Source organism: Psammomys obesus, unplaced genomic scaffold (assembly GCF_907164565.1).
Source record: "Psammomys obesus unplaced genomic scaffold, mPsaObe1.curated_primary_1811, whole genome shotgun sequence".
NCBI lineage: Eukaryota > Metazoa > Chordata > Mammalia > Rodentia > Muridae > Psammomys > Psammomys obesus.
Window position 1 is genome coordinate 3,458,771 of NW_026596158.1, and position 14,714 is coordinate 3,473,484.

General features: G+C 43.4%; 1 protein-coding gene across 1 annotated transcript in view; it reads right to left on the reverse strand.

The window, feature by feature from the left end:
* Positions 1 to 974: 974 nt before the first annotated feature.
* The window catches only part of Lsm14a (LSM14A mRNA processing body assembly factor), a 45,143-nt gene continuing 31,403 nt past the window's right edge, over positions 975 to 14,714 (reverse strand). Inside the window, exons 7-11 of the mRNA XM_055594974.1 lie at positions 10,161 to 10,343; positions 9,898 to 10,069; positions 7,950 to 8,181; positions 4,183 to 4,239; positions 975 to 2,268 (exon numbers count right to left, since the gene is read on the reverse strand). Of these exons, the coding sequence (XP_055450949.1) occupies positions 4,216 to 4,239; positions 7,950 to 8,181; positions 9,898 to 10,069; positions 10,161 to 10,343 (611 nt within the window). The 3' untranslated portion in view covers positions 975 to 2,268; positions 4,183 to 4,215. The remainder of the gene's footprint in view (positions 2,269 to 4,182; positions 4,240 to 7,949; positions 8,182 to 9,897; positions 10,070 to 10,160; positions 10,344 to 14,714) is intronic.

The following is a 14,714-nucleotide window of genomic DNA, read 5'->3' on the forward strand; positions in this document are numbered from 1 at the left end:
GTGAATACTTGGGATCTGTGTCTGGGGAGTGCTGTAGCTATCCCCACTGTGGACTTGGCGGCAGGGCTCTCAGGAGGTAAGTCATAAGCCAGTGATGATGCTAGCTGATCAGTGTCCTGTGAGGTGGGAGAGTCCTAGGCTCGCCAGAAAACCTCACTAGCGCAGCACACGGGAGCCTGCTGTAGAAAAAGCATGGGCTGGGATGGGGAGCAGCTTGGCGGGTGCAGAGGGCTCTCCGACGCAGTGACGCAGGCCTTACACACTGGCAGGCTACCGACCGCTCACCTGAGCTACAGCTGCAGCCCAAGTTTGGGATCTCCTGTCTGCCCACAGGCTGCCCACTCCATCCAGTGTTCCAGCGTGTCCTACGAATTGCTAGCCTTTTCTCCTCACGTCTGAGATCTTAACTAACGAGTGTTGAATGCTCAGAGGAAAAGAGACTCCCAGCTTTCCTTGACCGTCTACAGTAAGAAATCAGTGTTGGAAGGAGTTAGAGCTGACTTGCTTTAGCATCAAAGCCTCGCTACTGGCAGGTGCACTGTGGGCATGCTGTGCTGCCAGTTATTATCTCGACAACGAATGCCCCAGTCAGTGACCCAGCGGGCTGGGAAAGAGTGTGAGTTCACCCTGCATGACCACTGAGAACTGGGCCTCGACATTCCAGCCTAGAGGGCTACAATATGTGCTTTGAAGCTCACAGTAACTAAAAGTGTGTTCAATAACATCATCTGTGGCCCCCAAAAGGGTTGGTTGTTCACATTCAGGCACACGGTGAACGATGGCTGCCAAGTTCTGGGGCTCAGCAATGAAACACAATTACAAAACATTTCTTGTTGATCTATACAAAAGATATAAAACTAAAAAAAATAAACCATCCTTAAATGGTCCAATTCTCCTACAGTGCAATTTCCAACACCTTTATCACTACTGAGTGTTTTAATGAGAGTTAACAAAAATCAGAATAGTTAAAAATATTTAAATCTTTGGATCCCTTTATTCCATGGCCTTTATTAAAAACACAAAGTGGCCAGATATTTTTTTTGCTATAGCTTAAATATCAAAAAAGATTTATTAGTAATTTACAGTTAGCAACAACAGTGTACACGGGGCCGTAAGTGGGCCACTCCACAGACTGTTAGTGATGTTGACAGGCGCCAGCTGATTCTGAAAACATCTTCCTGAAGTAGACAGGAGTCAGTGTCATCACAACAGGATTCCAGGCATAGCAGGAGAACAGGTCAATTGGTGCCTAGTTTTAATGTCTTAAAAAGGGGGAAAGTTATTTATTTGAAAATACAGCGAGATACATTCTCATCTATGATTATTTACATTCATTCACTGAAAATATCTGTTATTTGAACAAATCCTGTGATTTGCTACAAAATGAAGTCCATACAGTATGCATGAATAATTTATCCTTTTTAGGTAATGGAATAAAGTTATCAAATCTTCATGTGTGTTCCAAACATTAAAAAAGAAATCAAAAGCTGTAAGCCTGGAAAGCAAGGGGGCGAAGGCCCACCCATAGCCTGCTCCTCAGCACCCCAACTTCCGCACGGACACATGTTGGCCGACTTTAAAACGTTTATTCTTTAAAAAATTAGTTGCTTTTTATACAGCTATACAAAGTTCTTAATGTTTCTTTGGCAATGGAATATAATGGAATTTTACAACTATATAAAAAGTTACCTTTGCCTAAGAAACAGTATTTACCTGTGTGTACATAGTTGACTGACAAAATTCTCTACCGTCCAGCACCCTAATTAAGTGTCGAAATAAGCTACCTCATATTATAGGATCTTCAAAAAGAAAGATACAGACACGCGCACATGCACGCCCACATACACACACACACATGCGCACATACACGCACATACACAACCTTCTGTGGCTCAAAACACAGTATCACGGCCTATCTGCAGGCAACTCGAAGTAATCGCTGAATACAATTAGTGATAAGAAAACTCCTTTCAATGATGAAAAAATACTTAGCAGTTCATTTCACTGACTTTAGTTCATCTCTACGCCAGGAATCACAGCCTCCGCTACTCCACATACACTTATACTTGTGTTTTAGGACGAGCCTTCCTGCCCCAAAGCAACTGCAATGCAGCTTTGAAATGAAGCAGAAAAACAAGCAGACAGAACCCAGTGCTGGTGACAGACAGACAGCAACTTCTCTTCTCATCCTTCACAAAGACTGAAAGCACTTTCCAGGACCCATTTCAAAAACTTGCTTGTAGACTACGCAGCAACTTTGTTGTCTTTCTAAAAAAAAAAAAAAAGGGGGGGGGGCCCCAGCTCATTATCGAGACTTTCTTAGTTTGCTTAGGTTTATTTAGGTTCCTTAAATACACCCTTCCTCTCATTTTTTCACAGAAAAAAAATACCCATCTCACTGGTTTCTGGGAAACTGTTTTCAACTTTCTGTATTTTATTTTATTTTTGTTTTTTTTTGAGACAAGTTTCCTTGTGTAGCCTTGGCTGGCCTGGACTTGCTTTGTAGACCAGGCTGGCCTTGAACTCCCAGAGATCTGCCTGCCTCTGCCTCTCCGAGCGCGGGAACCACAGGCCTCAGGCCCTGGGAAACTATTTTAAAGGTCACATCCAACTACCTGCTCGCTGTATTTTCTAGTCAGCAGCAGCTACAGCAGTGGCTGGCCTGATACGGAGGCAGGCTGCTCTCCAATAGGGGTACCCCACTACCTTTGGTTGCCTGAACAATTTACATACAACTTATGTGAACTTTCACTTGGTCACTCACAAAAGTCTTTTGAAACAAGTTTTATAAAATCCCTGTATTGTTGAGACCTCTGACCAAGCAGTAGTAACCCAGAAGGTAAAGTAGCATTTCTCTCTAACCTGCACACTAGCAGAAAGCAGTGTTGCATTTAGAAATCTATTTTTTTTAAAAATAACTTAAAAATATTTATTTCTTACTTTTATTACTATCTATTACTATGTATTTGTGAAGGCACTGGATCCCCTGGAGTTGTGGGCCCCAGAACCCACACTTGAGTGTTCTTCAAGAGCAGCAAACATTCCTAAGAGTTGAGCTCTCTAGCCGCCAGCAAATAACTCCTAAAAGGTTAAGTCAGTGGAGCCCCGGCCTAGCATCGCCACCACCACGTCAACTAGCTGCAGTGGCACAGGCCTCTAATCATAGCTCTATGGAGATGAAGGCAATACAAAATCTCACTCAGCCTGGGTTAGACAGTAGGCTCAATGCTATTTTAAGCCATAGAAGACCAGCACCCATCCCCCCAAATCTCTGTAAGCTAATAAAAATTAAAAAGCAAAACAAAACTCTTAAATTTGAAATAAGTTTGAAAAACAAATTTAACTGAGAAAATTAAAAACTAACCAATAAGAAAAGCAAACTAGTGCTGAAGGAGGCTCTAGTGAGATTAGCCCTAAACTCAGTTTGGTTATAGTACTGAGCCCGGGGCTTCTGCTTCCTCTCAGACAAGTAGCTACCATATACTCCCTGCATTCTTGGGGCCTACATTCCTAGGTCTTCAGTGTGAGCCTCTCTCCCTCTCATTCTTATTCTCGTTATGCCCTAACCAACAGAGTATAACAACTACCATACCAGTTAGTTAAAACACAGTGAACTGGCAGTAAAGCCAGCATAGAGCCCCGGCAAAGCATGGATGAAGCCCCATGTTCAATCCCCAGCACCCACAAACAGGTAAGAGGATATGATGGGTTCTATGCAAACACAACCTTGTTTTGTAAAAGGACTTGAGCATGCATGGATTTGGGGATTCGTGGGGGAATCTTGGAGCCAATCCATTTAGACAGTGATGGCCACACGTTTTTTTTTTTCTTTTTCGAGATAGGGCTTATCTGTGTAACAGCCCTAGCTGTCCTAGAACTCAAGAGATCCTCTTGCCTTTGCTTCCCAAGTGCTGGGGCTAAAGGTGTCCATCACCACATTCTTAATTCTTATTGATACACACATAATTCTTACTGATACACACTCCAGTGGTAAGACAGGTACTTCCTAGGTGAAAGACATCCTCTGAGGGTAGGACAGCAAACTATTTGTACAGGGTTACTAGTAAACTGAAGCACATATGGCAGAGTACAAGTCAGCACAGAAACCAATCTAAAGATGAACCCTCTGTCCCCCGCCAAACCAACCTTCACACCTCCCAATTTCTTTCTTTCTTTTTTTACCTTTCAGAAAGCAGTATGACCAATCCAGACCTTTTAGGGTCCAAAAGCCGTGGTTTTCTGAAAGGTTAAAAAAAAAGATAGGAGAAAGAGAGGGAGAGAAAGGGGGTAAGGGGAGGGAGGAGAAAATAAAAGGGGAAGGAAAGAGACTGAGTCATTTCAGATATTTTCCTCCATGCCCCCAAATTAAAAAGAAAAATGTTTGTGTGTGTGTATGCCTGTGCAAGGAGCTAGAGTTACAAGAAGCTATGGCACCGGTGCTGGCAATGAAACTTTGGAAGTGTACTGCGCACTTTTATCCACTGAGTCCAGCCCCCATTTCAGAGTCTTCAATGTCTCAGGACTCTCTTTGAAGAAACAAAGACTCAAGTATGTTGTCACCCGCTAAGGTGATTGAAACCACTTTAAGTAGCATGAGATCCCAATCCACATATCCTCTTTCTCTAAAAAGATTAAAATACAAACAAAACAAAACAAAAAACAGCACAGGACATAAAGTTTGTATGTAAAACATTATTCTTAGTAAAAATTGGGGCAAAATTACGATCAGTGTGTGTCTGCCCTGGAGCTAGAACCCCTCTAAGTGTGAGCTCATAGCCGGATGCATGAAGCTCTTGAGAGTTAGTCACCTCACTCACAGGTAGAGTGGAAGACAGGCTCTGGCTGATTCTCCGTGCTGCTTTCATCACTCTGTTTCTGATACAGCAGTTTTGCTTACATCCCCACACTGATACCCAACGCCAGTGTTCCAAGCACTAAACCAGCTGATTTTAGGAAGGCTGCTGTGGCAGCCATGTCCACTCTGGAGGGGCAGCAAGGAACCCTTGCTACACAGCGAGACTCAATGTAATGTTTAAGGTAAAAGATGATGTGAGCTTAGATGGTATGACAGCTAATCCTCATGGTCAATTTGACAGGATTTAGAATCACCATGGAAACAAGCCCACGGGAACGGAATGTCTGTTTCTAAATGAGGGCGAGGTGTGAGGGTGAGGTGCACCATGCTATGGCCTGGACCTGAGCAGCAGCACTCACCTGCCTTTGCCTCCCAGCTGCAGAGGCCAAGTAAGCAGCCACCTCAAGCACCTGTGGCCCTGGCTCCCCTACCATGGCAGGCTGTGCCCTGAACTATGAGCCAAAAGGAAAAGGAACAATTCCTACTATAATTGCTTTTGTCAAGAATTTTGTCAGTGGGTTGTTATATAGTTGGCAGAGACCTCCCTCTCTCTCTCCTTGAGATAGGGTTTCTCTGTGTAGCCTTGGCTGTCCTGGACTTGCTTTGTAGACAAGCTAGCCTCGAACTCACAGAGATCTGCTTGCCTCTGTCTCCCTGAGTGCTGGGATTTCCCAGCTGGCAGGGACATTTCAAACGAAAGCAGCAAGGTGCTCACATACTTCTACCCTGTGGATGGTTTACCAACCAGAGCATGGAGAGCAGGAAAAGCAAGGTCAGTCAAGAACACAAAGTAGGTAGAATCCAAGAAACTCCAGTAGGAACAAAGTGTAAGACAAAGGATGGCTAAAAACCGCCAGAGGACAAGCTCACAAGAGGGAGTGAGAGTACTTGAGCAAGAAAGCACATGTGAGTGACTGAGCACACCAGCACACACCCAGCAGCTCGTGCTCGAGCTCCTGCACATTCTCTCACTGAGGACCGGGGCACAGCTCGGTTGAAGAGTGCTTGCCTAGCGTGCGTGAGGCTCAGAGCTCAGGCCCTGCCACACAAACCTGGGCATGGTGGCCCACACCTGTAATTCTAGCACTTGGGAGGCATAGGCAGGAGGATGAGACCTGGCTGCCGAGACTCTGCCTCTGTGTGTAACACCCCCCCAGCAATCCCTAAACACTCCAGGCAGCACTGGGTCAGAAAAGGCAGGAACGAGGGAAGAAGGAAGGCAGGAAGGCAGAAGTTGTTAAGAAAGAACGAACGAAAGAAAAAACCCCTCTAAGACAGGACACTCAGGGCGTGCAACAAAAGCACGAGGCCAATGACTCTACCAGAGGCAGAGGAGAGGGTGGCCCAACTGGCGACAAGGACTAGAAACAACACTAGATTTCTGACCAGGAGAGGGAAGCAGATTACAAAACAAAACAAAACAAAACATAAAAATCTAAGAGTATTAAATAAACTAATACCAGACAATAATTTCATACATCTTTAGTTCCAGAGTCAAGGGTCTGTGAGTTTGAGGCCAGCCTGGCCTACTTACTAAGTTTCAGGATAGCCACGGCTACACAGTAAAACCCTGTCTCAAAAAAAGAAAAGAAAAGAAAAGAAAAGGAAGGAAGGAAAGAAAGAAAAACCTAAAGCCAGTGGCTAATCACCAGTATCCACTATTCCACAGAGGTTAAACACTGGGTTCTGTATGTGGTCACTGGCAACTCTAAGAAGTCAGATAAGCAAAAGCAGCCTATGGTGTGAGAAACTGAGCTGGACGGGTCCTGTGTGCATGGCTGGGCACATACATGAGCTAATGACTTGAGGCTAATTCTGAGTAGTCTTGGCACAGTATCCAAGACACTAAAATTAACATAGCCCGTCCAAAAGCCATGAAAAGCAGTCTCCTTCCACACAGTCCCTTAACAGTGGCTAGCTATAAAAACTGGACAATGAAACTCCAGCCAGCAAATGTTTGCAACTGTCTTTTCCTATTCATCATGGAGCTCTCTGCATAACAGAATATTGCTCTTTTTTGTTTTCTTTCCTTGTTAATAAACTAAGATAAGCAAGATAGCTACAGTGCTGCCTTAACTAACAGGCCTACTAAATGAACAATGCACAAAAACACACTACATAGAGCCACGGAATTCCTCCACTGCTGTTGGTGAATGCTAATAACCCAGAGGGCTCCCAGGAGCATGCCTTAATAAGAAAACAAGAGCCAAGTCAGTTCTCTACAAACCTATATTAAGAGCAGTGACTCAAGAGCCAATCTGCTAGGCTCAATACTCAGTATCATCCCTCTCTGCTTCTGTGACCTTGGACAAGTTATTTAATATCTCTGTATGTTTCCTTTGTAAACGCAGATCAGAACAGAAGCCTTCTCACAGAGCTGACTCGAGGCTTAACTAGGTTAGCGTGCGTGAGAAACATCAGTGCTGTTATTCACTACTATGTGAATGCCAACGCCTTCACATTTACAGCTTTGCTCTGCTTCCGAGATTCTTTTGGCATTGAAAGTGTAAAACTTAGTAACATGAAATAAAGGTGATATCAGTCATTTTCCTTATTGTATAGCTTTAGGGATCCTTACTGTGCTTCCTATAAAACGTTTTTCTTTAAGAGGCAAAAAAAAAAAGGTAACACCTACTCAGCTGCTGACAGTTTATTCCTTTTTTGGGGGAGGGGATGCTTAAGACGTTTTAATGATTCATGATTACCTAAACTAGTGGCTCTAATAAAAAGGCAAACCCCACTGTCTTCTTACCCTCCCTTTCTTCAGCTGAAAGAGCAGTTAGGCTATAGGCAGCACTCCAGCTACTGCCCAGGCTGATGCCGCTATGATGTATTCAATGCAATATTCTTTCTTTTTTTTTGAGATGTCTCAATATGTATCCCTGGCTGCTTTGTAACTCAAAGATCCTCTAGTGCTGGGATTAAAGGCATGTACCATCAAGCCTGGCTCTTTTCTATTCATTAGCCAAGAAATTACTGTTAAGTTAAAATAAGTATTTTAATCATGTATATCTCCAAGAAGTTATAACTCTGCCAAGATAGATACAAGAAAAATGTTCTGAATGCCAAGGCCACACCATGCAGCTATACTTACCCTATATTCAAAATCTGCAAACTCCCTACCCCCACGACCGCCTCTGAATCCACCACGAAATCCTCGAGGGGCAGTGAAGGTCCCTCCTCGTCCACTACCACGTCCTCTGGCACCACGGAAGCCAAGGCCTCCTCTGCCTCGGTAGCCCCCACGGCCACGATTTGGACGAAGTGGGATTCCAAACGTTTCAGCATTTAATCTTCTTTCTTCGGCCCAAGTTGGTCTCCTTTCTCTGTTATACAAGAGTGGATGAACATTAGTCTATGACTCAAAAAAGCGCATTTCCCAGCAAACCTATGCAACACTAATTCCTGATAAATTTAATCTATTTCTCAAGATTAAAAAAAAAAAAAAAGCAGTCAATCTAAACTCTTCCAAGCTTTCATGGCATGCAAGCTATAAACACTCTTGTAGTATGTTTTCACATGACACAGAGGCTATTTTTTTTCTAAAAAAAAAAAAAAAAAAAAAAAGATTTATTTATTATTTATACAGTTCCCTTCCAGCATGTACACCTACACACCAGAAGAGGGCATCAGATATCATTATAGATGGTTTTGAGCCACCATGTGGTTGCTGGGAAATGAACTCAGGACCTTTGGAAGGGCAGACTATGCTCTCTTAACCATTGAGCCATCTCTCCAGACTGAGGCTAGTTTCTTATAAATAGAACTGATTGACTGTACGTGACCCTACAAATTTTCTGTGCAGCACAGAAAAGAGGACCAAGCCGGCAGGAAAGGCTTGGCTTAGAGAAGCCAGGCGATGGAGGACCTAGGATCCTAGCTCATACTCTGGACCTGATACAATTAACCCCACAGTCACCCAGCCTAGTAGGCCTCAGGCCTGCCTATCCATGAAGGAACTGAAGCCAACGGTTGCCAGCAGTGGCAATCAGCTGCAGTCAGGGCAACGGTGAGGTGAAGGGGCAGCAGACTCGGCAGCTCTTGTGACTCACTGTGCTGGGTCGTCTCTTTTTGACAATCTGGAAATTTTCTGACTTTTTTTAGTATAACATGTCAGAGTTTTTCTGCATGAGTCAATGCTGAAGAAATACTTTCCATTTGGGTCTGGTTTCATTTACAATGTAGACAAGTAACAGGAAGGTTAATATAGTACATGAATGTAACAGTATTTAGATGTGACTACATCTTTAAACAAAACTGTAACTTTTTTCTTTCCATTCTTTTTTCAGGACAGAATCCCCCAGAACCCATGAACTAGTTATATAGCCAAGGGTGACTCTGTGCCCTTGATCCTCCCGACTCTACCTTCCACCCAAGTGCTGGGATTACAGGTTAGAGCCCATGACTCTTTTTCTTTTTGGTGGTACTAGGACAAAATCTAGGGCCTTGTGTATGCCAGGAGGCATTCCTCCACTGAGCTACAACTTCAGTCTTTACTTCTTTTAAAGGAATATAATTTAAACTTCTGGGCTGGTGAGATGGCTCAAATAAAGGTGCTTCCCAGCAAGCTTCACATCTAGGTCCCATCCCTGGAAAAAAATCATGGTAGAAGAGAGAACTGATTTCTGTAGGCTGTCCTCTGACCACCACACCTACTCTATAGAACGCGCACAAACACAAACACATGCATACACACAAAAAAAATTAAAAACTTTTCAATAGTAAATTATTTTAGCAAAAGAAAACATCACTAAAAAAATCAATTGTGGGGGCTGGAGAGATGGCTTAACTGTCTTGACTATTAAGAGCTTGACTTGTCTTGACTGTTTAGAGCACTGGCTACTCCTTCAGAAGACCTAGGTTCAATGTCAAGCCCCACATGATGGCCCACAACCATCTCCAAATTCAGTTCCAAGGATTTGATGGCCTTTTCTGGCCTCGTGGGTACTGAACGCACATGGTGTACAGACAGACACGCTCAAGCAAAACACCAATGTAATATACATAAAATAAAAAGGAGTAAGTCTCATAAAAGACAGTACCTGTTATCATCACAAGAAATATTATCAAAGAAGGATTTAGTTTTGTCATAATAGCAGTTGGGCCCAAGCGGATCTTCTTCATCAGCATTCCCTTCACTGTTTTGAGTATCAACTCCAGAGTCTCCTTTATCTTCACCATTTATAGGTTTCTCCTGTTTCTCAAGTTTATCTTCTAATGAAAAACGCGCAGGTTAAGACTCTTCCGTAAAACATCTTTAACTCACAGATAAAATCATTTCTTGAGTAGAACAATAAAAACTTACCTTTTAATTTAAGTTTATTATGAAACTCTCTGTCGATCTCCTCCTTGTTAAATTGTGCATTTGCACTTTCAAAGTCAAAGTCTTTCTCAAATTTCATTGGACCGTCTCGACGGATACCAAACCTTCCCCTGCCACCTCGATGGCCTCCCCGTCCTCTCCTGGGAGCAGGAGGAGCACCTGGAACTATGTTAATAAAGAGTATTTGTAACAAACATTCAGTGTGTAGCAGCTGGTTTAGAACAGTACTGTGTCTTTATGAAACAATCTACAATATAAATGTTTAAAGGTCTCCACTGTCCAGTATATATGTATTTTTACATAATTAAGAAATGGGGTGGGCCGAGAAACGGTTCAGCACTGAAGGACGCTGGACACTCTCAGAACCTGGGTTTAATTCTCAGCACTCACACGGTGGCTCACATTCAGAACTCAGGGAGTGACGACCTTCTGATCTCTGCAGACACCAGGCCTACAGCCGCACACACAGAAATGCAGCAAAACATGCATACACATAGAATTAAAATCTCAAAACAACAAAACCCTCAGAAATCGAGGCTAGGGACATAGTTCAGTGGGTAGAAAAGTTGTTACCAAGCCTGATGACCCAAATATGATCCCTGGGGCCCATATGGTGGGAAGAGACCAGACCTCCACATCTGTACTGTGTACACTGACACAGCTATACAAATAAAAACAAACAAAAACTCCTGCAAGTCATCCTCTGACCTCTACAGGTGCACTGCAGCATACATATGAACACAGACAGATAAAAATGCAAAAAAGACACCAAAAAATTAAGTTGCTAAAAGTTAGTATGACAGGGAGAAAGACCACAGAAAATGTAATGCCATTTAATACAGCTGTTATACAGTTATATTTATGAAAACCACACAAACAGATATATAATCGACAGACTTAGGACATTCTCCACTGTATGAACCTAGGCTCCAGAGGTACTATCTAGACCTGCACTATCTCTCACACCCAAAGCGTCAGGCCCTTTGTGGAAAGGATAACAGGCAACAAGATGCACACTAAACAGCAACGTAAGTGACACAAGTAGCACAGACTGTAAGGTGGAAGGTGTTTTTCTCACAACTCAGATAAAACAACAGATAAGAAAAACAAAAACAAAACAAAAAAACCACACCAGATGAGAAAAGCAGAAGTCCTTCCTGGCTTCAAGTACTTCCTGAGTTCACCATTCCCTGCTAACTGGCCCCACAGAGTTAAGTCTCCCTGAATCTAGAGGACTTCAGTGAATCACTGAGATAGATAAAACGGTACAAAGCAGCGTAAGTCAGAGTGAAAACTTGGGAACCCAAATACCCCACACATGTGTCACTAAGAAAAACCGCCCAGAACCCGGAGCAGTGCTGGGTGCGAGCTTAACTTCAAAAAGTGCAGAGCACAAACTGGGCAACATACGACAAATCAGAGTGACTGCAGGGTGACAGGTCTGTAGAGCAGCATATTCAGACATTTACGTCTAGGTGAGCAGGTCTTCAACACGCTCAATTGTATTATTAAAAGCAACAGTTACGTGCCAGGAAACAGAGCATGATTCGTCTTAAAGCTCTGCATAAAGAATACGTGTGTGTAAAATCCAAGGAGAACCCACAGAACAGTCACTGCTCTGCTAGCGACCCTTAGTGGTGGAGGAGGGAACTCAAGCTTTTAGTTTGTCTTGCTTTTGTGGTACTGGAGACTGAAGGCATTCTGGATGCCAAGGCAAGAAGCATCCTAGCATTTTACCACCAAAAAGTGCGGTGAGTTTGAAAGATACTGTTAAAACAAATTTAATTATTACTTTACATATTATTAAAATATTTAGTTTTTATTTATGTGTATGCATGTGTATGTGCCTGCAGAGTCAGAAGAGGGTGCTGGATTCCCTGGTGCTGGGGTTGTGAGCCAGCAGCTGTGGTGCTAGGAACCTAATCCTGCTCCTCTGCAGGAGCAGCAAGTGCTCTTGACTGCTGAGGCATTTCTCCAGCCCCTTATATAACTTCTGCATGACAAAAATACGGCAATTATTCTGAGAAGAGAATCACCTGTTTAAAGTGTAACAACTACTCCACAACACACAAAACATCTAAAACTATACAGACAGCAACAAGCAACTACTCAGGAGGTGAAGGAGGTCCAGGCCACACAGAGCACACTCAAGCACAGGAGAGATAAGAGTGCTTAAAAATGTATATTGACGTTGGGCGACAATAGTGCTTGCCTTTCATCTCAACAATTTGGAGGCAGAGGCCAGAGAATTTGAGGGCAGCCTGGTCTATAGAGTGAGTTCCAAGACAGCCCTGCACAGAGAAATTCTATCCCCCCATAACAAAACAAAAACAACTCTCCCCTCCACAAAGCACACTGGGATGTTTAATAATAAAAATAAATTCAAAGATTTACTTTTTAATCCCCATCTAAATTAAGGACAGTAGTATGTTACCTTTATGTTTTTAACTTGGAACAGTTTTAGATTTTGTTTTCAATTAATAAATTGGAAATTAGAACAAATTAGCTTTTGAATACTAAATATTGCCAAAAAGTAAAACCTTATAAAATCAATAATCAAAAAAGAAAATGAAAAGTTCTTATACAAGCACTTCATTTAAAAAGGCACAAAGGGCTGCAGAGATGGCTCAGAGGTTAAGAGTGCTGGCTGTTCTTCCACAGGTCCCAAGTTCAATTCCCAGCAACCACATGGTGGCTCACAACTATCTATATTGAGATCTGGTGCCCTCTCCTGGCATGCAGGCAATACACGCAGAATACTGTATAAATACTAAATGCATCTTTAAAAATAATAAAAATAAAAAGGTGCACAGGGGATGGAGGAACAGCTCAGAGGCAAGAGCACAATTGCTTCAATGATGACTCAGGTTTGGTTCCCAGCACCTACATTGGTAGGTGGCTCACAACTACCTGTAACTCCAGTTCCAGGGGATCCAACAGGCACGTGGTGTACATATATGCATATAGGCAAATATTCAGACACATAATAAAAAAGCAAAAATTGTTGGGCTGTGTCTGATGGTGCACTTTGGAGACAGAATCAGGAGTTGGAGGCCAGCCTTCTTGATTGTGCAGTAATTCCCAGGCTAGCCTGGGCTTCAAGAGACTTTGCCTTAAAACAAAGAAACCCCAAACCTCTAGATTTAAACAGCTTTTTTAAAAACATAAACTTTATTAGATTTAGCAGGAAGCACCTTTATCCGATTAGCCATCTTGCTGGTGCCTTAGATACTTTTTTCTTAAGATTTTATTTATGGGCTAGAAACTGCTCAGAAGTGAGGAGCAGAGTAGCTGCCACCATCCACAGGGCAGCCCACAACTGTCAGTTAACTCCAATTCCAAGTGATCTGACATCCTCTTCTGAAGTCTGTGAGCATCAGGTATGAATGAGGTAATTATACACACAAGCAGGCAAATACGCAACACACACACACACACACACACACACACACACACACACACACACACACGGGCTAAGGAGGCATTTCTGGGGGTAAAGCTAGCTCTCTTGTTATGCAACCACAAGGGCTGCCTAGCACCCCTTAAATGCTAGGAGGGCGCAGAAGCCTGCCTCTGCGATCCCAGCTCTCAGGAGGCAGAGACAGGGATCCCCCAGCAAACTAGCTAGCCAAACTAGCCTAATTAACAAGCTCAGGGTTGAAGTGAGAAAACTTTCCTCAATAGACAAATGATGAAGAGGGCATGAAGAGGACCGCTGCCGTCAACCTCTGACCTCCATCTGCAAATGCCCATGTACACATAAGCACTAGGACCTGAGTTCTGAAGACAGCTGGATCCCTGGAGCTCACTGCCCCACCAGCCCAGTCAAGTCAATGAACTCCAGGTTCAGGGAGACTCTCACCTCAAAAATAAGGTGGTGGAGTGCGAGCAACGAAGACATCTAATACTGTCTTCCAGCCTCCACTCCCCTGTGCACATGTATGTATTATGTACCTGCATGCATACATCCACAAGAACATGTACATACATACCAAACTCAAAAACAACCCTGTACCACCAAATAGAGCTCTTTCAGAAAGACAGCACTTCAGGGAAATGATATTAAATGAAACATAGACATGAGAAAATGAAAAGCAAAGCACACCGTGATGTTACAGTCCATTTCCAGCTTCATGCCCACCAGTACAGCTGCACTACTGGAAACAGGCCTGGCAGAGTTCAGGTAGCTGAAGCGCCCACCTTACCTGAATGTCACTGTGGCATGGATCTTCTGGCATGTATTCACACAGAGCCAGCAACACTTTGCCACGTGCACACACTTACAGTCTTTGGTAGTTTACAACTCTACCTTTTTTTTTTAATAGCAAATATGCATCTTTGAAATGGCTTCCCTTATTGAGATCCACAGCACATGGCTTGCAGATCCAGGTAGCCACCGGCTGTGGTGGCACATGCCTTTAATCCCAGCACTTGGGAGGCAGAGTTCCAAGTCGTCCAGGGCTATAGAGGGAGGACCTGTCCCACCCACCCAACCAACCAACCAACCAACCAACCAACCAACCAACCAACCAACCA